The sequence below is a fragment of the Heteronotia binoei genome, chromosome 3 (assembly GCF_032191835.1).
Source record: "Heteronotia binoei isolate CCM8104 ecotype False Entrance Well chromosome 3, APGP_CSIRO_Hbin_v1, whole genome shotgun sequence".
Taxonomy (NCBI): domain Eukaryota; kingdom Metazoa; phylum Chordata; class Lepidosauria; order Squamata; family Gekkonidae; genus Heteronotia; species Heteronotia binoei.
The window spans coordinates 59,060,581-59,087,379 of NC_083225.1; the positions used below are offsets into that span (position 1 = coordinate 59,060,581).

General features: G+C 48.8%; 1 protein-coding gene across 3 annotated transcripts; it reads left to right on the forward strand.

Moving 5' to 3' along the window:
* The first annotated feature begins 610 nt into the window (after nt 1-610).
* SHOX (SHOX homeobox) lies at nt 611-23,339 on the forward strand. Of its 3 annotated transcripts, none has more exons than XM_060233897.1 (5): nt 611-982; nt 4,527-4,735; nt 12,749-12,806; nt 12,900-12,991; nt 21,034-23,339. In XM_060233897.1, exons 1-5 carry the CDS (start codon nt 649-651, stop codon nt 21,277-21,279), a joined length of 939 nt encoding a protein of 312 aa, XP_060089880.1. In that variant the 5' UTR covers nt 611-648; the 3' UTR covers nt 21,280-23,339. The 3 variants fall into 3 exon arrangements, with proteins under 3 accessions (XP_060089880.1, XP_060089882.1, XP_060089881.1); XM_060233899.1 differs by having other exon boundaries at nt 12,900-12,988; nt 21,919-23,339; XM_060233898.1 differs by having other exon boundaries at nt 616-982; nt 12,900-12,988.
* Nucleotides 23,340-26,799: the final 3,460 nt, after the last annotated feature.

A 26,799-nucleotide genomic window follows, 5' to 3' on the forward strand; every position in this document is an offset into this window, starting at 1 on the left:
TGGGGGGGGGGGGGGCGGCGGTGTTTCGTTTCTGCAAGCCACGAGGAGGAGGGGGGGAGAACAGATTGCGGAGAGAGAGATACCTGTTTGGGAGGAGGCTGGGGTGGGGGAGGAAAGAGGAGGGGGAGGGTTTCATTGGATCTCTGTGTGTGTGTGTCGTTCAGCTCTTTGGCTCTCCCCTCCATCAAGGTGCAAGGGATGCCAAAGCGTGATGAAATGCAAAGGAAGCCAATTGCTGGCCTGAGGTGGGGGAGATCGCTCCTCCGAGTCCGCCCGCGACTGTGGAGCAGGCAGTAATTGCTGGAGACAGCCCGAGCTGGGGGGCTGGGCTGAGGTAGCCGCGTATAAATAGTGTGATCTCAAATTGAAAGGCATAAATAACAGCAGGAGGGATCGAACCCCTTTTCTCGGCGCCCCGTCCTTCTGCGTGGTCCTGGCGCTGGCGGCGGCGGAGGATGAGGATGATTTAAAACACCCGGGCGCGCACGCACACCCCACCCCCCCGCACACTCTCACACACACACTCGCAGCACCCCACCCTTCGGAGCCGAGGACTCGCGGGCGCCAAGGCACCCCAGCCTGCCAGCCAGCCAGCCAGCCGGCCAGGATCTCATTGTGGATAAGGCTTGCTTCGCCCTCCCCTTCGCCATGGAAGAGCTGACCGCCTTCGTCTCCAAGTCCTTCGACCAGAAGAGCAAGGAGAGCAGCGGCGGCGGCGGCGGCGGCGGAGGCGGCGGCGGGGGCGGCGGGGGTGGTGGCGGCGGCGGCGGGGGCCCGGGCGGCAAGAAGGACACCATCACCTACCGGGAAGTTTTGGAGAGCGGGCTGGCGCGCTCGCGGGAGCTGGGCAGCGCCGACGGCCCCAGCCTGCAGGAGCTGGCCGAGAGCGGCGCCCACTGCCCCGTGCACCTCTTCAAGGAGCACGCCGAGAGCGACAAGGACAAGCTGAAGGACTTCAACCACGCCGCCAGGACCGCCGAAGGTAAGCGACCAGCCCGGGGCTCGCCGGCAGGAGAAGGCAGCCAAACTTCCCCGCCGCGCTTGGGAGAAAGAGAGAGCCCCGTCCCGAAGGGAGGAGAGGGAGAGAGTTGGGGGACTTCCGAGCCTCTGCCCACCCCCGCGCCTCTAAACAGCAGCAGCAGCAGAAGAAGAAAGGCCTTCGCCACCAGAACGCGTTGCCTTTCGTCCCTTGCTTCGTTTTCAGGATCCCGTTTACACGGAGCAAGGACTCACTGCGCCTCTCGGGCTCATTTGCAGGGGGAGGCAGAAATGATGTGTGTGTATGGGGTGTGAGTGTGTCGCCGAGGGGCTGGCGAAAGAAGGGGGGAAGGTGCCCGGCTGGTTTCGGTTTGGTTTTGTCAAGACAGCCCCGTTTTGTGTCTCTGCCGGTTTCGCGGCGGCTCAGCTTCTTCCTCTCCAGTCCCTGTTGTTTTGCCTCCTCGGCCTGAGGGCTCTTTGCCCGCCACAGTTTCCCGAAGAAAGAGACATTTGAAATGGGCCCAGGCGGGGGACTTCATTAGAAAGTTGAGAAAGTGTTGGGAGGCCGCTCGGACAGCTTGTGAGTCTCCTGGGCTAGCCTGGCAGAATCAGCCGGCCCAGAGAAACCACCAACAAGCGGCCGATTTAAAATAAAATTAGGAAGGAAATCGAACACCTAATCGTCGGCGAGGTCTCAAGCTGCTGCTTCGCTTCCTGAAATAATAAGGGCGCTTTGGAACTGACCCGATCTCCCCATCAAGGGATTTCAGAAATCTCAAGCTTCAAGTCTTTAAATCAACATTTTCCAGAAAGGCCTTTCCGCTAAAAACTGCTGGTTCCATAAAACCCTCAGTTTTACATATGTTTCGGGACTCTGTATTTTTGTATTTATTAAAATCGCTTTAATGGAAAGGAAACGTTAAAGTCCTTGTGATAGTTTAAATTATGCTTAATATCCCCCTGCATGCATGCTTAACAGTCTGGTGAACGTGTGACACAGAGAGGAGTGCATTTATTCACGCTGTACAGTACTGCACAGTATTTACAATACATATATTCTAAATACAGAAAGAGATGAGTGCATTTATTCATGTTATACAGTATTTATATATTCTAAATACTGTATGTTACTGTTTTATATATTCTAAATACTGTATGCTACTTTACAGTATTGTAAAGAATAAATCTGCTCATCTTTCACACGCACACAGAGACACATATCATTCAGTTTTAGTCGACTTTGGAATTATTACAGGGCAAACGACACGGAAGATGTCTAGCTGTAGCAAACATTACAGGGAAAAATCATTACCATATTTGTGAATGATTGGAACGTTGAGGTTCGAATCCATCAAAAGAATTGCAAGCCATTCGAACACTCATGAAAAGGGGAAAATGCTGAGATCAAACACACCCTCTGGAAGTCAGTTCTACCGAAATAAAGTGTAAGTGTCTTCCGGATAATTTGTCGAGAATTCTGGCTATTAGTGGCAATAGTGGTGTATCGTGGTCTGACCAGTAGGGGAAAAAATACCCCCAGACAGTAGAAAAAAAAAAAAAAAAGCAATACGGAGCCATCACGGGATCTTGTTCTTTTGTCGTCCCTTCCCCAACGTTATTTAAGGGGGGGGGGGGTGCGGGATCCAATAACCTAGCCAGTAAAGAAAGACATCTCTGATCGTGCCCATTCTGCAGCTGTTTACCTTGATGCTCGCTTTGAGACTTGCACGGGAATGTTATTTTTACTTTTCAGCGTGTCCTACGGAAAACCATTAAAAAAAAAAAAAACGCTAGTAAAAATGCTGAGATCATAACCCTAAAGTCGTGTACTTGAACTGGTTTGCACGAAACATTTCCGTAGAAGTTAATCTGATCGCTCATGCCCTGCCTTTTCGCGGGAGGGGGCCGGGAGCCACAGCGAGGGGGGGGATCCCTCAGGCAATAGAGCCAGACAGTATAGGAATACCCCTCTAGCTGACGGCAGCCACAATCCTAACACGATTTCCCCCCTATTCTCACTTGGGCTGAAATCCGTGGGTTCCACTTCCGTGGAATGCTTTTGCGATTGCCGCATTTGTAGCGTCAAAAAAAACAAAACGAAAAGAAAAGATGGAAGTTACAATCCCAGACACACTTAACTGGCATGTGACCCCCACGGGCCTTTAAAAAGGTTGCTTTCCCAGGAAATAATGGGGTCGGGTCGGGCGGAAGAGCGTTCATTTCCCTTTGCAGGCCTGGGGAACCCGAGGCGGCAATTCCAAGAGGAGAGTCCTCCTGTCGCCTTCAAAGCAGGTAGCGACCGTTTCAAAACCATCTCGGCTCTCTCCCCCCCCCCCCCATCATCCCCCCCCCCCGCCTTTGGAAATGCGGCGTTTTGCAAAAGCCTGGCGCGTGGTGGGAAACAGGAGGGGTCGGCGGAAAGCCAGCAGGCCAGCCGGTCTTCGGGGCTTGCGGAGCGAAGGGGCAAGAGGCCACGTCCTCCGAGGGCTGCAGCCTTGGGGGCTTCGGAGAGGGGACGGGGGTGGGGTCTGCTCAGGGCAGTCTGGGCCGCCTCCTTCCGCCTGCGTTCCTTCTGGGGGGGAGGGGGCGGTGGGGAGAACTGGGCCTGCTGCTTCCTTCCAACCACGACGGGACGGCCCAAGGGCAGAGTGGCCCCTGCTCCGGCCAGAGGTGGCCCATCCGCCTGCTCGTTTGCCGGGGCTCCTTTCCCCTTCGTGTGGCCAGGCCCTGGAGCCCGGGGTAGAAGCCTCTCTCCCTCGGTTCCCCCCTGGCTGGTCGACGCTTCCCTGCCAGGTGCCCCCTCTAGCTGACGGCAGCCACTCAGGCAGAGGCTTCTTATCGCAATGGCACCCAACCCTTCACCTTTCTCTGTCTTGCTTCGGCACTTGAATGCCCTCAATATTATTGTAGAAAGCGACATTTACCCCTCCCCGTCTCTCGGTGGCGTGCGAGGGTCCCGATCCTCCTCAGGGCCTCCTTTTCCCGAGCGGAGCTTGCCCGGCTGGGAATGGCGGACATCACCCCTCGCAGGCCCTTTTCTGCATTCGCTCCAGGGTGTCATTTCCCCTTTTAATGGCTCGCTGGGACTTCAATCGCCGCCAAGCTGAGGCTCAGGGGGACACCCGGTGCTCTGGAGCTCAGGCTTGGCAGCAGGGGGAAACACACACACACACACACACACAGAAACATATTGGGGCCAGGCATCGTCCAGCCCTGGCTTCTGTGCGAGGTCTTCTCACACAGGGAAAGCTGAGCATCTTAGCTAGAGGCTTCGATTCTTGCTCCAAGGGAGCGTGAGGGAACTAAAGCTCTTTCTGAAGATGCACACGAGCCCCGCTCTTCTGTTATATATATATTCTGAACTGACAATCATGAGATGAGACTCTGGCAATGAATGTCGCCACAGCGAACCACAACCAAAACCCCGTTGCCTGAGAAGAAGCGCTCTGTGTAGGCCGCAGTCTTGGTAGGCAGGGCTGGCTTCCTGCGGGCGGCTTTCAGGTGCCATTCCTCCAACGGCGTCGCGTCCCTTTCCTTCTCCCTTGCAGGGCTGTACGAGTGCAAAGACAAGCGGGAGGACGTGAAATCCGAAGACGAGGACGGCCAGACCAAACTGAAGCAGAGGCGAAGCCGAACCAACTTCACACTGGAGCAGCTGAACGAGCTAGAGAGGCTCTTCGACGAGACGCACTACCCGGACGCCTTCATGCGGGAGGAGCTGAGCCAGCGGCTGGGGCTGTCTGAAGCCAGGGTCCAGGTAAGCCCAGAGGGACGCGCCCCTGCCCGGCTCCTCTCCTGACCCCCACCCCCCACCCCGGTGGTCGTGGCAGACGGAGATCTAACTGCAGGAGGCGCGCCTGCCCCTGGGGGAGCTCGCCCTGTTGAGAGCCCCCACCTCCCAGGTAAGGCTCCAGCCCCCTTTGCAACCAATCTGAAACCAACCAGATTCTTGATGAGCCCCTCAGCCAGAGACTGGGCGCTTTCAAGCTCCCTCTTGCTGCTGGTACATTTGTTTAATTTTTTTTTTTTAAAGCAGGCATGTGGGGCGGGAAGAGGGGCAGCTCCGGAGAACAACTGGTGCCGATGAAGCTAGGCTGGCTGGGTGCTCTGGGACTGGATTATCCCGAGCCAGCGGGGGAAAGGGCCCGCCATTTGACTTGCATAACAAGGGCATGAATTCATGGGCTTCCATCTGCTCTGACTAGTTCCCCCCCCCCCTTGAGATATAATGTCTCCCCCCTGCAGAATTGCTTCTCTGCTGAGATTTTGGCCGGGGGATGTGTGCTGTTTATTATTTTTAAAGCGTCCGGCCTTTAGCGGTGGTTCATTAGAGGTTGGGCCGGGGGGGGGGGGGAGGACACACACACAAATGAGGTGGTAAACTGGGGCAATCATTGTCGCATCGATTTCTCCCACCAGATGCTACAGGGAAAGGGAGGGGGAACCCATGAGGCCACCGGTAGGACTGAAGGCGAGTGAAGAACAAGCTCGATTTGACCGCCTGTCCTTTTAATGAACGGCTCTTTGATTTCCCTGTTGAGGAATTGGGGGGGGGGGGCGTGTTTGTGTGCGCGCATATATTCAGGGAGCAAGTTTTAAACCGACCTCCCTAATAAGTTCGTTGCATCGGCCTATTGATTTCAAGGCGTTTGAAACGTCACGCGTTTCAAACGCCTGTGCAGCGGGGTCAATGGTAGGATGAATGGGAGGTCTGGGGTAGCTTAGGACTCCTCGTGTCCAACCTTCTATGCCTTCGACCGACGCCATCTAACTTTCACAGGACACGGGGATGAGCCAGATCTCCCCTTAATAAATGAGAGGAGAGGGGTTTAAAATGTCCCTCGCCCAGTTTTCTTCTTTTTTAAAAAATAAAACCGCAATGAGGAGGCTGCGGAGTTACTGATTTGGTGCCCTTTAAAAGAGGATAGTGGAAGGGGGGGGGGTGAGGGTGTCCATTTCTCCCCCTCCTCCCCCACAGTGGAAGATTGATCTAACCGCCCAAGATAAATGAATGAAAAGATTAAACTTTGGCTGAAGGGGACATCAACTTTTATGTCATCGTTCCAGGTCCTTCTGGCCCGGCCTCTATAATATCTTGCAAGAGCCTTGATGTAGTGTTTCTATAAAAATAAATTACTGGTAGTGTTTCTATAAAAATAAATTACTTGTAATTGAATTCTGCACTCTTCCTTTCAAGCACTTTATTACCGGTGCAGCGAGGTACCTTAACAGGATATTCAGAGTTACAGGGAAATTGGTGTCTCAAGCGTTTGCAGTCTTGAAATATTCCCCCCTTTCTCCCCCCCCCTTTTCTCCTCTTCCCCATAAGTCTTTTTCATTCTTTCACATGATTATCTGGATTCAGATGGGAATTCCAAACGAGGAAAAGATTCTTCCTTGTCCCACCCCCGCCTGAAAGAAACCACTGAAAGAGAATAAGCAATCGAGAAAGAGCCATTTTACAGAGAATCCTTAAATCGAAACATGAACACGGCTTGATCCGCCAAACTGGGCTTTATCGGCTTCTTCTTGCGGATAAAAGAGAGCGAGAAAAGGAGAAGGAAGAAAGGGGGGGGGGGCGCGCAAAGATATTTTAATACTGGCAGAATAGCTTCCTAATCCCAGTCTCTAGCGCCTGTCCCTTGTTGTTAAAGGATCTAGTTTCAATTTACTGTGGAAAAGTGCTGTAAATAAATTGGAAGCTCCGACGGTAGCTACTCCTTATTAACCTTTTATTTTTAGTGTTGTACCGGCAACTCATATCGCCCAGCTGTCAGGGTTATAATTGAAAGTTATGAGACCATAGTGAGGAGCAGGCAGTAATTCAATTACGAGCAAATATCTTTGGGTTTTATGGCGCAGGGCTAAATTAAATGTCATTATTCACTGTCTCTAATGGAAATCAAAAGGAAATCAGATTAGAGCATTTGTGAAAGAAATCACTGAGTGATCCTTAATGAAGAAATAACTGTCTAAAACACTGTCCTGCGCTTTACTTAGCATATTCATGACTAGTTGGAATTGATCGGGAATCACACCCGGCTTGATTTATTATGGCGGAGCGCGCGGGCTAATTCATCACTTTTATATTCCTCATCACTTTCCCCCTTGCAGAGCTGAAAGGGAAGGGGCGCGCTTCCTGCTGCGCCTTGGGAGAGCGAGCCGGCCGGCCGGCCTGCCTGCCACAGCGGCTGCTCACGGGTTCTACCTCCCCCCTCGTGCCCCCTTCTCCCTTTACCGCCGGCTAGTTACCCTGCGAGGCACTTCAGTTGCCACCCTCTGCGGTCCAGCAAGCACCAGACTTGCGATCCACCGGGCATCCAAAAGGCGGCAAGACCCCTGTCTAGCGTTTGCCAGGGGGATTCAATCAGATCACCGAGCGGTTCGACCCCCCCCCCCCCCGCCTCCCCCGAGCAGTTTGCTCCCCGCCCTTCTTCATGGATATCTTCTAGCATCAACCCTCGTGTGTTTGGAGCAGAGCGCGGTGGTTGTTCCGGAGTCGTGACTGCAGAAGAAAGGCTCTCACCCCGGGACGTGAGAGTCACTGCCCCGATTGAATAACCCTTGAATGCTTTTAGCTCCACGACCGGGCTAGAGGAAGATCTGCGCCTCCCCTCTCTTTGAACGCAAGTCCCGAGTCTCGAATTAATATCGGTCCTAATAAACCAGAGATGGGGAAAGGTTTTGGTTCAATGACCCCGGACTAACCTTTCTGGATGTAGGTGATGGGATTAAAAGGACGCTTAGGCTTTGCACGGAGGCTGCGGCTGGTCTTACTGAAAACTCATACTGAGGAGGAAAGGGTCCTAATGATTGATATTTAAAACACTCTAAAGATCCCATTGGCGAATTCACCTTGTTCTTTAGGATGGTAGTTCGTTTTAGTACGGGGGGGCGTTAATTGGAGGTGGGACATTTACTTTTGCCAAATGAGAAGGAAGGGTTTGGGCAGCGGACTAGGCGCGGTCTAACTCCTACTCCGCCCCCCCCCTCGGTGCTTGTGAAGCGGAGTTCCATTAAAATCCATGGGATTTACCCTCAAGGGAGGGAGGGAGGGAGGGAGGCGGGGAGGGGAGAGAAGACGATTCCAGCGTGAACTCCACAGGCTTCAAGGGACAGCCAGGAAGACTGGGCGGGGTTGCATTTCCAAAGCTGCCGGCTGCGTGTTGCCCTGTCTGGGGAAGCCAAGGCAGCGGCGGCGAAGAAAGGCCTGGCCAAGCCACCCCAGCGCCTCCCCTCGGTGCAGCCTGCAGGACCGTCCTGGCTCTGTGTGTTGGAGGTGGGGGGGCCCCGGGGTGCTCGCAGGGCTCGGCTCTTTTCAGCAGCTGGCAGTGGCGACCCTCAGCAGAGGAAGGGGGGGGGGGGAGGGAGGCATGCAAGGAGTTGCTCCAGGCGCCGAGGCTGGCCAATGACGGCCTCTGGAAGCCTCTCGTTGCACTACTGGCTCCGTTGTCCAGGGCCGCGGGAGAGCGCCGCTCGGAGTCCCGGCGCTGGGCGAGCGGAGGGCAGGCCTGGCGAGGGGGCGGGGCCAGGCGGGCGGGGAGGGGGCGCTGCGCGGGAGGCACCAGCCTTGAACGACATTGGCGTGTGGGGGGTGGGGGTGGGAGGTTTCTCTCTCCTCTCCTGGGACACCCTCTTGGGCCCACCAGGGAGACGTGGGGCCAACCCCGCCCCCCCCCCCCCCGCCGCCGCCGCTCACTTCTGCATTCACTGCGTCAGGGGAGAGTTTTCGGGATTTCGGGAAGGTTTACTGGGTTGCAGTTTTGGAAACACTCTTGACGGCGGGATTAGAAATAATTCCTTAAACCCAGATTTGGAGAGCTGTTGATTGTCGCCTGGAAGGGAAGCCCCTTAAGAACTCCGCGGGGACGCTGAGAAGACAAACCAGCGTCTAAAGGCGAGATGACGCCACCGCCGGGGGGATTTACAGCAGGATCAACCAGCCGCCTGAAACATTCGAAGTGTTTAGATACCGGGTTCGAATGGAGACCAGTATGCAATTGGTCGGCACGCTGATTTGTGGCTAATTCCCACTGATTTAATTCACTTCCGAGCAAGTGGTGAAGGACACGCCAGGGACATACTCTGACCTCAGAGTAAGTCCCAGTGAACACACGGGGGTGGGGAGGGGACTTCAGAACAAACATGCCAAGGTCGCGTCAAAACATGGCTCCCCGAGTGTATTGGCTGAGATGTGAGAGTAAGACCCACTCTAAATGCTGGGACTTACCCTTAGGGAGAATGGTATTGTGTCATAGGCGTGCCTTGCCGCCAGTCTGCTTGGGGTTAGCTAGGGATGTTTTCATTATTATTGTACGCCGCCTTGAACCAAGAGGAAAGGCGGGATATAAACGTTTTAATTAATTGAGTCACTGCTCGATAAAGGGGAGGGAGGGGGTTGTCTTTAGTTTAAGTGGCCTTTCCTGGTTTTGGTTTCGGACTGCAGCTTCAACTGGTTAAAATCGTGCATTCCAGGCATGCTTCCTCCGAAGTCTTTCCTGCTGTGTTCAATGGCGATAACTCCCGAGTAAATGCCCACACGCGCTTGGCTGTAATCCCTCGCCGATCTCAGGGACATCTTTCGACTAACCATATATAGACGAAGGTTTTGGACTTAGCTGAGTTCTTAATTAGTAGGGGGTTTTTCCCCAAGCGCTCGAAATCGAAACCTGGGCGCGTCCAGAAGCACTTTCGCCCTGTTGAGCGCCTGGCTGAAACGCCTGCGGCGTCCTTTTTCCTTCAGAGGAGGAGGCCGAGAGGAGAAGGGCCTCTTCGTGCTGCTGTAGCGCGGGCAAGAGAGGCGGGAGAGCGCCCTAGTCTTTGGCCAGCCGGGAGGAAAGCAGCGGCGATTGCCGCCTGGACTGCGCAGTTCGAGCACCTGAGCGCGCTCCGGGTTCGAAGGCAAATAAATAAATAAATCGAACTGCATCTTTTTGGTTTGTTTTGAAGTCCGATGCTGACGGATGCTTGAACGGACGGTGACAATAACATCCAAGACTTATAAACAGAGGCATTTTTTAAAAAAATACTGAACTTCGATGTCTTTTTCTCGGCGGCTCATGATAAGGCGGAGATTCTTGCTTGAGTGTAAAGGTCTCAGAAATCTGCCAGCTCCCCTTTGGCATCCGAAATATCTTTACAACACCGCTGTGGGGCAAACGTAGCTCAGAGTTTGTCCCTCCAGCTGCCTCCCCCAAAGGAAAAAAAGCTATTTCCAAATGCGATTCTTGAGCCGCAACAAAAGTGCTGCCCATCAGCGCTCCCTGTATTCTGAGACACGTGGGCTGCGGCCACACAGACTAAATAATGCACTTTCCATTCACTTTCAGTGCACTTTTTAACTGTGTTTTACTTTGTGAACTGGTAAAATCCAGTTGGAAAGTGCATTGAAAGTGGGTTCAAAGTGCATTATTTGGCATGTGTGACCACAGCCCTGGACCCACACCCCCGCGGTTGGGGTGGAAGCCTTTCCTGTTTTGTTTGGGTTTTGCTCTCCTTCCCTCATAACACAATCTAAACTGACTATGCTCCACTTGGCTCGTTGGCAGATAACTTTTTCTGCCCTGTGGAGATGCTCACTTTGTCTCTCCAGGTAGTAGTGGGACACAGCGGTCCCTCCCTGGTATTAGGAAGTCATTAGTAACTCTCGGAACAGCCCGGGTGCCGGCGGGGAGCAACCCCGTCCTGTTGCAGCTCAGGTGCAGACAGTTACTCCTCAAGAAGCGCCTGGGTGGGCGGCAAACTCGTGGCTTTTACTCCCCAGACTGACTATAAGGCTGCGATCACACACACTAAATAATACACTTTCCAACTGGATTTCGCTATGTGAACTGGCAAAATGCAATTGGAAAGTGCACTGAAAGAGCATTATTTAGTGCGCGTGATCCCAACCTAAATATTCTTCTCGGTAAAATGAGCAGATGCTGAATGTACCAATCCCTTTGTATGACTGCGATTGATCTGCCTTGTTTACCTGATGGTGACTTAGGCACTATGGAAAAGTAATTCCAAGAAAACTCATCGCTTTTGTTGCAGCTGCGTCTGGGATATAAAAGCAGGATTTGCTGACCCCCTCCCCCCCCGCCTTTCGTTGACCTTAGAGATACATCGGTAGGGCCAAAGGTTTTGCGAGGTCTCGCTGCAACTGCCAGCATAGGTCTCTCTGAAGAAGCAAACCTGAGTCAAGACTATGTCACTTCATTTCGTTCATTTGTACCCCACTTTTCTCTCCGGTGGGGACCGCAAGTGATTCACAATATTCTCCTTGTACCTGACAACCCCCCTCCCCTCCCCTGCCGTCGAAGGAGGTTAGTCTCCGCAATCCTGCTGTGACTGCTCTCGTCACCATGCCGTCGTAAACAGAGCCAACACCCTTCTGAGCCCATTGAGGCCAGTGGACGTAGAATTATATCGCTCTGCTTAGGTCTGGCACTGTTAAATACACTTATTGGGTAGAAATTACTACTGAAATCTCCGAACTAATTTTGGAATAAATAAGCATAAACGAATAACTGAATCACATCCCCCTTTTGCTGCTGGCGACTCGAGGTTGACACCTCTCGGTCTGTCTCCCAGGCCACTCCCGCAGCTCTTAGCAAAGTTTGGTTTTCCCGCAGCTCTTCCAAAGTTTGTCTAATAACGATCTATTGAAGGGCGCCGATTACACAGACGATTCGAATGGGAGAAAGGAGATTTTAGGAGCAGTGGTATCTCTGACAGACGCTCGTCTAACTCCCTGATAGCACCATCACCTGCAGTTTGTTTTGGATCCTTCCAACTTGAGCGCATTTAAACGAGTTGTCCCAGCAGGCAGCTCTCTCTCTCCTCTCTCTCAGCTGCTGCGTGATGCGGAGTGCCGGGCATGTCCAAACCTGGCACTCCCCGCCCCCTTGCCTATTTGCATGGCTAATCTGCACCCTCCAACCGGCCTTCAGCTGCTCGACGCCCTCCCTCCCCCCTGCGCCGTAAAGACACAGAAAGCCTCCCTCCTCGGGGAAGACACAGGCCATCTTTCATGATCAGAAACAGAAGTCTGGCGCTTGAGTCCGTGTGGCCCTGACGCAATGGGGTGTGTTCTTGCGACATCCTGAAGGGGGGCCATGCTGTAGACCTGGCACAGTGCCCGCACACAGGGTGGCAGGCTGGCGGCTACATTACGACGAGTGCCCCCATCTGCTGCCAGTGGCAACAGAAGAGTCGGAGCGAATGGCGGGGGGGGGGGGGGGGAGGGAGAAATTGTCTCATAAACCTCCTCCTTTTTCATAATCGAAGCACCGGTCATCAGTTTAGCCGTCCCTCTATTTTTTTTAAAAAGTGTGTCACTTTTGACCAGAGGTGGCAAAACTGTGGCTCTTTCACGCATATTGTGTGGCATCCACTTCCCTGTGACCGGCTTGGAGAGGGCATTTGTCCCTTTAAATCACTTCGCCAAGTCAAGACAGCAGGCAGCTTGGAGAATGCATTTGAAGTTAAAGTTGATTTCTTTCCCCCTCTCCCATCTATTTTCCTTCCTTCCTTCAGGCACTCAAACATCTGATGTTTCTTCTATGGGGCTCTTAATGTTAAGCAAATTTGGCCACCCCCTGCCTTTGACTGATCCTGCCTTATGCCTGTGGAAGAGGGTAAGGTGCCTTCGGCAGGACAGCTGACCCTCCAACCTCGGTCTGGGCTTCCAGCCTCCAGCGCAGTTTGACGCCTGCCCTCCCTCCCTCCCTCTGACCTCAGCCCTGACCACTCATCTGCTCTCCCTCTCTCTCTCTTTCCCTGGTAGGTTTGGTTCCAGAACAGAAGAGCCAAATGCCGAAAGCAAGAAAACCAGATGCACAAAGGTGGGTAGAGCTCAGCGAGAAGGGCGGGCGAGGAGGGGCGCCTGTCCGGCCTCCTTCCTTCCTCCCTCACCGCAGGTGTGTCTCTGCTTGCAGGGGTGATCCTGGGGACCGCCAGCCACTTAGACGCCTGCCGGGTGGCGCCCTACGTCAACATGGGCGCGCTGCGGATGCCTTTCCAGCAGGTAGCTCGTTTTTCTTCCTATTCAGTCCTTCGCTGGCCGCCGTCGCCGTCGCCGCTCGCTGGGGGGGGGGGCGGGGTTTCAGCAGGCACGCCTCCCAAGCCTCCTGTAGACCTGAAAGGGGAGGAGCCAGGAAGGAAGCCACGCCTTCCGCAAAGGAAAGCCTTTCCAGGGCGGTGGGCTTGACTCGCGCGATCCAAATGCATGCTAGAGTGCAAACTTCCGCTTACTGCAGCAGGTAACGCAGGAGCCAAAGTTGCGCCCTAGCCCTCGGGACGGAAAAGGGGTTTCAGAGGCCATTTCCGATCCTAAGAAAGCTTCCTCAGAACTAACCTCCAATCTTTTCAAGAGAACTTGGAAACACAAAGGCTGCCCGGGTGGGAAGAATCCGCGCCCTTCATTTGCCTTGATTTAAGAAATTTATTTAAAAAGGGGGGAGGGGGGTTGTACTCCGTTTGTTTGGTCAGTTTTGGTGGGGTGGGGTGGGTGGGGTGGCGGTGGTTTTTTTGGTTGCGAAAGCTGAGTGCTAGATAGAAATCCAACAGCTGCAACCTTCCTATTATCACCGGTTGCGTTTCAGGCCTGCTGTTAAAGGAACAGGAATTCCCAGGAACCAGGAAGAAACGTGGCCGCCCTAGCCTGATTAAATGTCAAGGGACCTTAGTGAGCTTAGTTTATTTTTTTAAGCACAGGTTTTCTTTAGTTTTATTTATTTATATGCTTGCTTTCTCCCCAGTGGGGACTCAAAGTGGCTTACACTGTTCTCCTCTCCTCTGTTTTATCCTCACAAGAACCTTGTGAGGTAGGTTAGGCTGAGAGTGTGTGACTGGCCCAGCAGCCTTCCATGGCACAATGAAGATTTGAACCTGGCTCTCTCAGGTCCTAGTCTGACACTCTTAACTACTACACCAACCTGATGTAGTGGTTAAGAGCCACGGACTCTGCTCTGGAGAACCGGGTTTGATGCCCCACTCTTCCACGTAAAGCCAGCTGGGTGACCCTGTCCTCTCAGAGCTCTCTCAGCCCTACTTGCCTCATAGGGTGTCTGTTGTGGGGAGAGGAAGGAGATTGTCAGCTGCTTTGAGACTCCTGAAGTTCGGGTAGAGAAAAGTGGGGTATAAAAACGAATTCTTCTTCTTCACCACCATCACCATCTTCCTCCAAAGAGCTCTGGGACTTAGCTCCTCCTCAACCATTTTGTCTTCACAAAGCCCCTGTGTGGTAAGCTGGGCTGAGTGAGCGTTGTCACTGGCCCAAAGTCACCCAGCGAGCTTCCATGGCAGAATGGGGATTTGGCGCTGAGGGTTGCCCGCTGCCCAAACTCTAACCACGACTCTAGTCCAGCCGCCTCTGACTGTACCGTGGTGAGGCCGAGGGAAAGTAAACCGAAAGGTCTGGTTCCGTCTTCTGTAGCCCAAACGTAGGGCCCTGGCTTGGGGATTCCAACATTGTTCGAAATCTCCTTTCAGGACTCCCCCCAACGCAACCCACCCCACAGTCCCGGGAAGTAGAAGTTTGGGTCGAAAGGTCCTAAGTCATCAGCTGTGGAGCCTTGTGAGCAAAAGTTCTACTTTGTGAGCTACTGACATTAAAGTTGTGAACTGCTGCATAAGTTAGTTTGCTCTGGGGCTATCTTTCCTGAGCTAAGACAAAAATGCGTGAGTCAGAGGGTTAAAAAATTGTGAGCTAGCTCACACTAACTCAGCTTAGAGGGAACACTGGTCACCAGTATGAAACGTGTTGACAAAGGGTTGGTTCTCGGCAAGGTGTTAAACTTGGCCCTAGGCTTTAGTCCTTCAGACTAATGATGTGTAAAGGTAAAGGCAGTCCCCTGTGCTAGCACCAGCCGTTTCCGACTCTGGGGTGACGTTGCTTTCACAATGTTTTCAAGGCAGACTTTTTACTGGGTGGTTTGCCATTGCCTTCCCCAGTCATCTCCACTTTCCCCTCCAGCAAGCTGGGTACTCATTTTACCTACCTCGGAAGGATGGAAGGCTGAGTGAACCTCGAGCCGGCTACCTGAACTCAGCTTCCGTCAGGATCGAACTCAGGTCCTGAGCACAGCTTTGGACTGCGGTACTGCAGCTTTACCACTCTGCGCCACGGGGCTCTTAATGATGTATATTCCTCCCTTAAAAAAAAAGTCCCTACAGAGAAAGCTGGCTTGTAATGTCAGAAAAACAGCGGGACAAGCCTGGGCTTCTGTCTGCAACGGGGGTGTGTGATGATATTTGTCTACTTTATAGGGTTGTTGTGATGAGGATGTCCCGTTTGTGAATTACTCTGAAGCTCTAAAGTGCTCTACAGACTGAAGGAGAGCAGGGTTTCCTAGGATAGAGGCTCTCCTGCAGCCCGTACCGAAGATCAAAGCGATCTTCTGGCCCTCCAGAAAGCTTCGTTTCCCCTTTAAAATAAATCTTCATTAGCCTGACAAGAGGCAGCGGAAAGCATTAATCAGTGAGAGCAAAGGATGGCAATAGCGTGGGAAGGGATCAGTCAGCAGCAGCAGGGACTCACACCAGGAAAGGCCTCGGCTTAGACTTGGCCCCCTCTGTGCCTGTCGTGAGTCCCCGGCCAAGCCACTGGGACGGTGTTGGTGATGAGTTCAAGGGGGCTCCTGTGAGGATAAAGCAGGACTCCAGTGGCAGCTTAGAGACTAACTACATCCCAGCATTAGATCCAGGTGGGCAGCGGTGTTGGTCTGAACTTGCAGGAGATAGAAGTTTGAGTCCATCTTTTAAGACCAACAAAGTTTTCGTGTGCAAGCACACGTCTTCAGACTGTATCTGAAAGAGTGCGCTTGTTACAGGAAAGCTCATGCCTTAAGACTTCGTTGTTGGTGTTAAAGGTGTCTCTGGACTCAAACGAAATTCCAGTATTGACTTTGGTGAGTTGGATCCGGCTCCATCAGACGCATGAAGAGGTCATCCATCGGGCAGAGGAATATTGGCCGTTTTCACACATGCTAAGTAACGCCAATTCAATCCATTTCAGTGACTGTCTGAAAGTGGACTTTGCTGTTTCACACAGTAAAATCCAGTTGCAAAGTGGATTGAAAGTGCATTATTTAGTGTCTGTGAAAATGCCTGTTGGCTGCGGTCACACACACTAAATAATGCACATTCAATCCACTTTCGATGCATTTTCAAACTGAATTTTACTGTGTGAACTGGCAGAATCCGGTTGGAAAGTGCATTGGAAGTGAACTTAAAGTGCCTTACTTAGTGTGTGTGATTGCAGCCATTTCTTCTCACGGCTGCAGGTGCGAGGGGAGGGGTTGAAGAAGGTCAGATATCACAGTCCCAGCAGCCACTTGGGTAGCCTAGCCGCCTCTACCTCCCGTCCGCGGTAGCATCTTGGGCGAGTTCATGCTGCGTGACTTCTCTAGAGAGACTCGCTACAATTCGAATCCAGAGCAGGAGAGAAGAACACAGGTTTGCTTTCTGTCTGTGCCGCAGCAGACTTTGCATCGTGGATGAGGGCGGACGATGACAAGGAGGGCCGCCAACTCTCCAAACCGAGGCAGGCTGCTGGGCCTGGAGAGGTGGCTTGTTCTCCAGGAAGGTGACCTGGATCTTCACCTGTGGAGGGAAGCTTCACCTGCTGACATCCACAGATGCAGACGCACAGCAACAGAAGCAGACTGAAAACTGGGCAATGTTTGTTGGGATATTCGTTTAAATGTCTGAAATGTAAATAACTTGCATCCCAATAAATTTCCATTAGATCCCACGGGCACTTTCTGGTCACCCAAGTGTGGTGCTCGCAGAGGGCGATCTGCCTCCAAGAGCCTTCACTTGCTCAGAAGTGCCGTCTGTAAGATTTTTAGTTCAACACAGGCGACAAGATGGAAGCCAGAAAAAGCTGCTGTGGCCAGGCAGGAGGTATGGGACCGGCAGGCTGTTCTTTTTGCAGCCCTCCCCCGGGGCTCCCTGGGGCCTGGCTGGAGACGTGGCAGAGGCGAGCTCTACTTTTAGAAGCTTCCAGGCCAAGGTCAGGGAAGGAAGGAAGGAGGAGGTCCTACGAAAATAAAGCCATAAAACCGCCAGATTCTTGCAAAAGCGCCCTCGCCGCCGACACAGCAGGGCTTGCTCCAACGTGTTCCCCTGGGCTTCCTAAAGAAAACGGGGGTAATTTTTTTTTTTAAAAAAGAGGGTGGGGTCCCGGGAGCTCTTTTCTCGCTGTCTGCCCTAAAAAGGAGACGTTTAAGTACACAAGAGATAGCCAGCTCTTCAGTTTCATCTCTATTGCTTCTTATGGGTGGGAGAGCAATTGACCAAGGAGGTGGCTCTATTTACCACAATGCGAAAGTTAGATAGAATGGATTTCCTGTGCTAAAAGCAAGGAAGTAGAAAATAAGTAAACCCCCAGACAAGACCATGAGGCTGGACTTAGATATGGCCAACCCGGGAGAAAATATCCAAGCCCCCCCCCCCCCCCAATTATCAGCGTTTCTTTAAGGGGGGGATTAAGGTTGCTTGCAATGAATGCAAAGGCACTAGGATGATTGACAGCAATTAACCCCCGCCCCCAGAAGTATTGAATAGCCACACCCTCACACATCAGAGGTGATAATTCCAGATGTGTGGCACTGGATAGTCTGCAGCAGTAAAATCTAAAGGCACCTTAAAGACTAACAAAATGTATTCCAAGTTTGGGTCCAGTGTCCTCTTTAAGACCAAAGTTTTATTCAAGGTATAACTTAAACTTGCATGCACACAAAACCTTGAATAAACCTTTGTTGGTCTTAAAGGTGCCACTGGAGTCAAACTTTGTTCTGCTGCTTCAGACCAACATGGCTACCCACAAAAATGTATTCCAGCGGGAGCTTTCCAAAGTCAAAGCTCAGTTTATCAGGTCTGGAATAGACAGCTTTAATCACAACCATGTACACACATTTGCATTTCCACTCCACAACCCTTGCATACCTCCTCTCCCAACACAGGGTTAGCTAAGCCACTCTAGCTATTTCTAATCTCTTACAGAGGAGAAAGTGACTGTTGTATCCAACTGGGAAGAGTATGAAACCTTAGATGGATCCCCTCCCCCTTTCCTTATCTGAAGGGTGCCCTGAAGTGCCCAGGGTCTGCAGAGGGGTTTCTGCTGAGGTTGGACTGCAAGTATTTCTGTTAAGGTTTGGGGGTGTAGATACCTGCTTGAGCTGTCATTTACAGTCAGTCCTAAGCAGACCTAACCCCTTCTAAGCCATTGATGTCAGTAGAATTACAGGAGTGTAACTCTTTCTAGGATTGCACTTTAATCTATTTCCTTTATTTACCTCATTTATGCCCTACCTTTCTGCCCAGTAGGGATTCAATATTATTTCACCGGCCAAAGTAATTAAATAGTTCTCTCCTATGTCGTATCCTCACAACAACCCTGTGTTGTGGGCCAAAAGTGTCTGACTGGCCCAAGGTCATCCAGCAGACTTCCATAGCAGAATGAAATTTTGAACCCGAGCCTCCCAGATCCTAGTCCAACACTTTTCCTCTTTCCCCCTTCCAAAGAATTCAACTGGAGATTATACACATGCACACAAACCTTCCTGTCTCCCCTGGAAGTATTAATCTTGTCTGAGTGAATTTTGAGTCCAGTGGTACCTTTAAGACCAACAAAGTTTTATTTCAAGGTGTGAGCATTCGTGTGCACAACCTCTTCCTCAGAAACATTGGAATAGGTGATTGATAGAGCTGACAAGATCTTGAACTAAGCTCCAGAAGGGGGAGAGTTCATGTCCATTATGGGTTAGCAAATCCGAGCCAGGGCAATGTGTGCTTGTAATCAATGGCTGAATGGATACTGAGGGACAAATCAACAGGAGCCATGAGGCACCTTTAGGACTACTATTTTGTGGCATTAGCTTTGTGCAACAGTGCATTTTCTGATTTCTGCTATAATAAGTATTTAGTTTTTAAAATATTTCTTGTTACTACTTTTTGGTTTTGCTGCAGTAAATTAAATAAATTAAACTGGAGAGCCAGTTTGGTGTAGTGGTTAAGTGTGCGGACTCTTATCTGGAAGAACAGGGTTTGATTCCTCACTCCTCCGCTTGCACCTGCTGAAATGGCCTTGGGTCAGCCATAGCTCTGGCAGAGGTTGTCCTTGAAAGGGCAGCTGCTGTGAGAGCTCTCTCCAGCCCCACCCACCTCACAGGGTGTCTGTTGTGGGGGAGGAAGGTATAGGAGATTGTGAGCTGCTCTGAGACTCTTCAGAGTGGAGGGCGGGATATAAATCCAACATCATCTTCTTCTTCTTAACATTATGACCCCTTTTGGAATTTAGCATTCTTTCAGGGATATGTAATAAGGAAAGGGATATTGGAGGATAGATTGCAGCTGATTGCCAGGGGGACTGTGAACAGTAGATTAGAATGAAGACAGTTTTTAAATAGACTGCAAATGCACCCTGCCTGCATTTGCTTCCTCTTTGTTCTGATTTGTCATGAGAATGTCTTCCTTGCCTTGTATCCTCCTCATGCAAGGAAACAGATTTCTTATGCATGAAGTTATAGATAATTCAGTATCTACTATAGTTTGGAAGGATATCTAGAAGCCATGCCTACTCAGGGAAAGCCCCACCCTAAAGGAAATCCATGCCCACTCACCAGGGCTGGATTAAGGCCAACAGGTGCCCTAAGAACATGGTGCCCCTTGGCCCTTCCATTGCTTAACTGACAGGATATTGAGGCTGAATAAGTGCTCAAAGTGAAATAAGATATTAAAAATTCAGTTTTCTTCCAGGCCATTCCCCAGGACAGACCCCACAACTATATTCAATATAAACTTTTAAAAATATTTCTTTAACACTAAACAGCAATAAACAATATAAACAACCCCACTCTGTGATGCCGCCCCTCCTCTGGTGCTTATTTTGCTTAATGGTGAATCCAGGGCTGCCACTGACCACCATACGGAGCCATCCAGTTCCCTAAAGTGATGCCCAAGGCCAGGGGTTGTTTTGTAGGGGAAAAGGTTCAGGAGTTCAGTTGCATATCTCATTCCCATATGTCCCAGGATCTGTGCGCAGTGGGGAGTTTTCTCCCACTGCCTGAAGACTCTAGCTGGTGGTTCAGGAGCTGTGCTCCTGTGAGCTCCTGTTGAATTCAAGCCCTGTCCAAGGCAGTGCTGCTACATGCAATTATTTAATGATCATGAGAAGCAGAAGTTTGTGCCATTGGGAAGACTAACATCGCTTTATCCCAGCTTAAGCTTTTGTGGACTATAGCCCATGTCTTCAAAATAAAATTGTACTTGTATTGAAAGAGACACAGAACTTTTAACTTGACTACCCCTTTGAACTGATGAGAATGGATTCTCTAACATACAAACAGTCTTGGTGGTGTTCACTTCCAACCACAGAAAACTTACAAGTATCTGGGCTATGCTTCTTTGCCTACTCCTCTATAAAGCCATACCCAAATAGAATTACAGTTGCTCATGATGACCAGCTATTGACTGATGTGCTGGATCATTTGTCCACCATATCATTCCAGTTCCTTTTTTAAAGGAAGTTGTATATCTATTTAACCAATTCAGTCATCAAAGAGTAATATGTTCCTACTTGATATATTTGTTCATTTATAAGAGTTATCACCTGCATTTGGGATGTTGAATTGGTTGCTTGCCATCACAAGCATCAGCTTCAAGAATTTCATGGTGATTTCATGGGATCTTTTAAGACTGTGGCAATTAGAACATTTGCATCATGCTCCTAGGAATAATATTTTTATTATCAGATGTCTATAAATTAAGACCATGGGGCCATAGAGTTTTGTTTCCAACCATCTGAAAGAATGGACATATCTAGTTGTCTTAGAACAATGGATTCTACAATTTCCTTTAGATAGTTAGCACCCACTCATGGGTTATGGACATTCCAGAGCTCCAAGAGAGACGCACACATTGCAATGAAAATTTTAAAGAATTCTTTACAACAGCAATCAACACTCATAGCAAGTACTCTTGCCAGACATCACATCACCAGCTAGGAACGTGGCACGCTGCATTGTGTGGACCAGGCCTAACTCTTTTGTGTGGTTCTTTCCCCAGGTCCAAGCTCAACTGCAGCTGGAAGGAGTCACCCATGCACACCCTCACCTCCACCCTCACCTGGCTGCGCATGCCCCTTACCTGATGTTCCCTCCTCCCCCTTTTGGACTCCCAATTGCCTCCTTGGCAGATTCTGCCTCTGCAGCTGCCGTGGTGGCTGCAGCTGCAAAGAGCAACAGCAAAAACTCAAGTATTGCGGATTTGAGGCTGAAGGCCAGGAAACATGCAGAGGCCCTGGGGCTTTGACATTTCCTTCCCAGATGCCTGTTCGTTGCTAAGGATGGACAGATAACTCTCCCTCCTCGTTTCCTTTAGCCCATCTCCAAACTTGGCTGGGATCTGGACAGTTGTTACTTCTTAAAAGGCCTGTCAGTACTTCTAGAGATGATCCACGCTGGCCAGTCCTTCCCCACTCCTTCCTTTCAGCAACTTATTCCGTTGACCTGAGGATGGAAGGACTCATCCAACTTGCTGTCTCATTGTTCAAAGGGCACTTTGTTCAAAGGACACTTTGTGCTAATGATTAAACTGTTCTGTTGCCACCTGATGAATATTGCTAGGGTGAGAACATCCTGAATCCCAACAATATGGGTTGGTTTAAAACAAAAATCCAGACAACTTTTTTTGGGAAAGCTGGTGAGGGAGAAAACCCACCAACTCATGTGAAATCTGTGACTCTTGGAACACTTGGAGTTTGACCCTGGCCAAAGTGATCATCCTGTCAGCCCGACACTGTCTGCTGCTGCCAGTTTTGCTATTTTGTGCATGTGCCTAACTTTAAACACCATTTGAAAAATCACCAATTACATTGAAACATGAAAGCTTAAAAAGTATCCTTGGGGCTGGTCTCCATTAAGATGATGTTTCTTTCTTTGTTGCCAACAGTATTATTTCAATCCCATGAATTTCTTCCATCACCGTGGACTGCTGCTGCTACCGCTGCTGCAGAACTGGTTTGAATTTAAATGTGGAATTTCAGATCTGAGACAAGGCAGTTTTCTTCTTTAAACAAAGCAGCAATAACACAAAAATGTGTCCAAAAGGCTACATCTTTCACATGGAATGAACAACAGCAAAAGGGTGTGTGGAAGGAGAGAGAGACCCAAATGTGTGGTAATGGGGACACTTATGAACACATCTGTTTTATTAAGAACCATCTGAATCAGCCAAGATGCTCGTGCCATATGAACAGGTTTATTTCATCACTTTTGTTTCCAAATGTCTGCATCTCTCAATGGAAAACCATGCTGGTTTTACATGATCTAGAATGGTTGATTTATCTGTCTAAGATGGACACACACATTTAAAGGCATAATACTGATGCAGCATTAATTTTAGTGAAATGCAATTAAGTGCAGTAAAGTGCAATACTGTATATATTATAGATTAAAAGGAAAAAAAATAGCTGCACATTCTTATTTTGTTCATAGCCAACTCTGTAGGAACTGTAATCCGGTCCTATGTGCTCAGACTCGGGAATTGCTGTTTTGTTGCCAAAATAATATAGTTCTGAGCCTTCTACAGATTGGTAAATAAATATGAATTACGTATATAAAAGTGAAAATACCATGATTTTGAATCCAGTTTGTGTGCCATATTTCTGGGACTAAGCTCAAAAGTCTGTATTGTTATTATTATTTGGCAATTGTTTTCCAGTAATGAAACAACAACCAAGTCAGTATCATATAGAGGGGGACAAGTTCAGTGGCTGAGATTTTTTTAAAAATGTACAAATTTTGTTCACATTGCTCATGTCAGTTCATTTCAAGTACATCAGATAGTTTGATTTACTAGTACTTCTGAAAACGGGAGAAAATTCTTTGAACTAAAATTACCAAAGTGTCTGGGTTGATTACACCCGTCTCCCTCACTTTTATGTAAATTCCTTTAGATCAATGTATTAACCGGTGATTCTTCTGAAAAAACAAACAAAAACAACTGGTCTTGTCAACTTCTGCCACTCAGTTTATGCCTTTAGCAAGGCCTCATTAATGAATTCTTTGCCTCTCTAGCAGCGTCATAAAGTCACTCAGCCTGTTGCATTTCCCTCCATTGTATTTTTGTTTTTCTAAAAGAGATCTGTTTGCAGTCTGAGATGTTTGCTAACTATGATCAGTGTCCACAGGACAAAAAACAGTTCACTGCATTTTAAAAAATATATTTGCAATTCCTGCTCCCTCTTTCCAGTGTCGGTATTTTCCAGCCAACATGTAACCTCATTGTCGGGATTGTACCCCGTCTTTCTCCACATATTTATTTTGTGTAAAGTGATTTTATTTTGGACATGTTTAAAGATTGATACATGATTTCTGACTTTCCTACCTCTTTGTGAAAGCCCCAGTACCTCGTGATGCCAAGACTATAGTGCAAACGTAAATTAAACAGAGCTGCAATCTTGCATGCAAATACAATAAAATAAGCTAATACAATAAAATAGCATACTTGCAACATTAAAACCAGCTTTACATACATTGACAGCCATGGTATGTTTCAGAGAATCCTGGAAATGTAGTCTGGAAATGTAAGTTTCCTGGCAGACATCTTGAGTGTTGTTATTGAACTGTAGCCCCCAGTATTCTTTGCAGGGAGAAAACCCCCACAACAGTTTAAAGTGACTTTGAGTTTGTAGCATGAACGTGCTACAAACTCTGGATAGGTGTGCAAGGTTGCAGCTAAAGGACATAACCTATAAAGAATGCTGTGTGTGAAAGTCTCACTGAATTAAACCAATAGGAGTAGCACGAAGAGCCGAACTGTGGATTGTGCTTTATGCTAGAGAACAATAGGAAAACTGAAGTCAAGCAGTAAATACTTTATGAATCTGTATATAACTCCAATTAGAAAATGAAAACATATTTATAATAAGAGATAATCATATATTACCACAGAAAACTGCAAATATTTATTCCCTTTCTCATACAGCTTCAGCATGTAGGTGAGAGAAGGGAATCTGATCTAGTTAATTTCAGTGCAGCCACTGCATCATAAAGAAGCAGAAGTCCATGGCAACATACTTTTTTTTGTAGTGGGGAGGAGATTCACAACCATTTAGGCCATTATATGACAAAGTAACATGGCTGATACGTTCCATTTGAACTGAACCCCCATCTACTATGAGAGGGCTAAAACAAGATGTATATTATACAATACCCAAGCCATACATGCATTAATTACTACAGAATTTTGTGCTTTAAAATGAAGACAGTTGTCTTCGAGATGTTGAGCTGTTTTTATCAATAGAAATGACCAGTTTTCAATATGCCATAGACTAAATGGTCAGTCAACTAAATGGTCAGTCAATGGATCCATTTTGACCTTTTAAAACTAGGCCCAGTGAGATTTTTCAAAGCACAAAAGGCATATGTCTGTCCTGAGCAAATACTGTGGAAGATAAGCTAACCCACCATTTATACCTCTGAATTCTCTTTGGGAGGTATCTGCCACCTTTAGTAATGAGGTGCTTCAACCCCTAACCCCATAGCTGTATTTCTTTGTGTGCCATTGTCAACACATTTCTATTATATTAGGTAACTTTTATAAGAATTTGAGATTCTCTTTGACACTGGTGATCTGTGCAGTATGAGCTTCATATGCCAATAATACTTTTATTTTCATAAAGAATGTACCAATGTTATACAACCATTCTCATGCATCTGCAAAATTCTGTACACTTGCTTGTAACACAGTACTGGCCACTGTTAGAGACAGCATACTGGATTAAATGGACCATTGGTGTGATGTTTTCTTTGTTAGTAAAATACAACTGGGCCAGTAGTAATTTTCCTTCCAGAAGGGAACTGTTGGTTTGATATTCTGATGCTAAAGAATGGAATTTGCATATCATAGTCCTGTCTATTGTGCAGTTATGCACAGCTAAGTCCCAGTTAAATTCATGCACTTTGCACACATAATAGCTCATAACTGGACTGTAATAGTTGCGTTCAGGACTTGATTGGGAAAGTACTGTTTTTGCCAATTAGTAGGGCACTCTTCATATACCATTGTCCCCCAGTAAAAAGTGTATCGCTTATGAAATGTGGCAGATACATTTATTTTTCCAGAAATGCATTTGCCACTTGCTCAGTCCATGTCCTTGCGACACAATAAATTCATTCGCTTCACTTAGATGTGATGGTGTAATGTCCTTTTTCCCTGTGCAGAAGTTATCTTGGTGTAGGAAAACTGTCAGTTCTTAGTCATTTCAGCTGATAGTTTGCAGAGCTACACAGTGCAATCCTGTACATAGTCGTCATAGTCAAAGAGTATTGAATTCAGTGGGCTTAGATTGGAGCATCTCTACAGGGGACTGCAATGTTAAACTCTCTCTTGAAAAAGTGGAAAATGGTTTGAGATGAGTGTTAGCTGCAGCAGGCTTCAGAAGTAAGAACTGCTGAAGAATTTACAGAACAGAGCAGTGTGTCTCAAGGTAACAGCAGAAATACTTTCCTGGGTTTCATTTAATATGCAATAATAACAGCAGAGATTGTCCTTACAAAAGCTTGGGAGGAAGTTTTTTCTAGAGAGCTAACAGTCACACACCAAAGTCATCATTTCCCATGTACTGCCCATTTAGTCTGTCATCATCACTGATCAAACACCACCCTCCCCAGGGTTTTTCAGTGCCTCTAAAACCTGCAAAACTATTTGACCACAAATAGGAAATGGAACAAAAAATGAGTTGTACACCTGGAACCAAGGGTTTAATATATCATTCTGACCTAAAATAATTTGTCTATCTCCAGCCACAGAAATGAAAGTACTGGTTGCTACAACTTTTTTTTACTTGCCAGATAAACAATCAGACTGACAATTATTTCAAATGAAACTGTGTGCCTACTGAATAACAGTACACAACTCCTCATTTTCTTTCTCACTGACTAGTTCTATATAAGCAGAAACAAGATTAATGCTCATGATTTGTTCAGCTCACCAGGAAATGTATCTGCCCTTCTGTTGGTAGCTGTACCAGCTAGCTACACTGCATTGGGTTTGATTCACATTAGGGAAGAACTTTACTTTTCTGAATTCTTCCAATTTTGCACTAGACCTTTAATCCTGGTCTAGCCCTGTCCCCAAGCTGACATTCTACACTAAAATCATAGAATCATACAGTCATAGAATTGGTTTATCTGATTCTATGATTCTAGTGTAGAATGTCAGCTTGGGGACAGGGCTAGACCAGGATTAAAGGTCTAGTGAGAAATTGGTCTTTGTCTCTCTGCCTCATTTATTGTTTTCTGCTGTAGTTGAAACATTCAATCATTTATGTACAAATGATGTTTCTTACCAGGACCTTCTTTCTGAAAAAAGAGGGACCGAAACTCTCAAGAGGGAAATGAAGGAGAAACATATGCAGGGCTGGTGCATGGGAGTTGGCAGGGTAGCGGCTGCCTGGGGTGCTACCCCGCCCGGGTGCACTAGGCACCCCCTTACTTTCCCTTGCCCCTCTGCCCATTCAGAAGAATCCTCCAAGCCTGCCTTGAAGGCAGGATTGGAGGAGTGCTGTAAGGTGCATTAGCACAATGCATTGTTTTAGCGGCGCTCGGTCGCTTTCAACCCAAAAGTGGCCGGGCACTGCTAAAACAGCACTCTTGTGCACCACCCATTGCTCTCTCATTCTCCACTCACCTGCATTATGATGTCACTCCTGGTGATGCCATCATGCTGCTCATGCACTAAGTGCATGCATGCAATGAGCTCTATAAAGGGAGCTTGAGGGGCCATGGTGCAGGGGTCTGCCTCAAGCAGCAGAACCCCTAGTGTTGA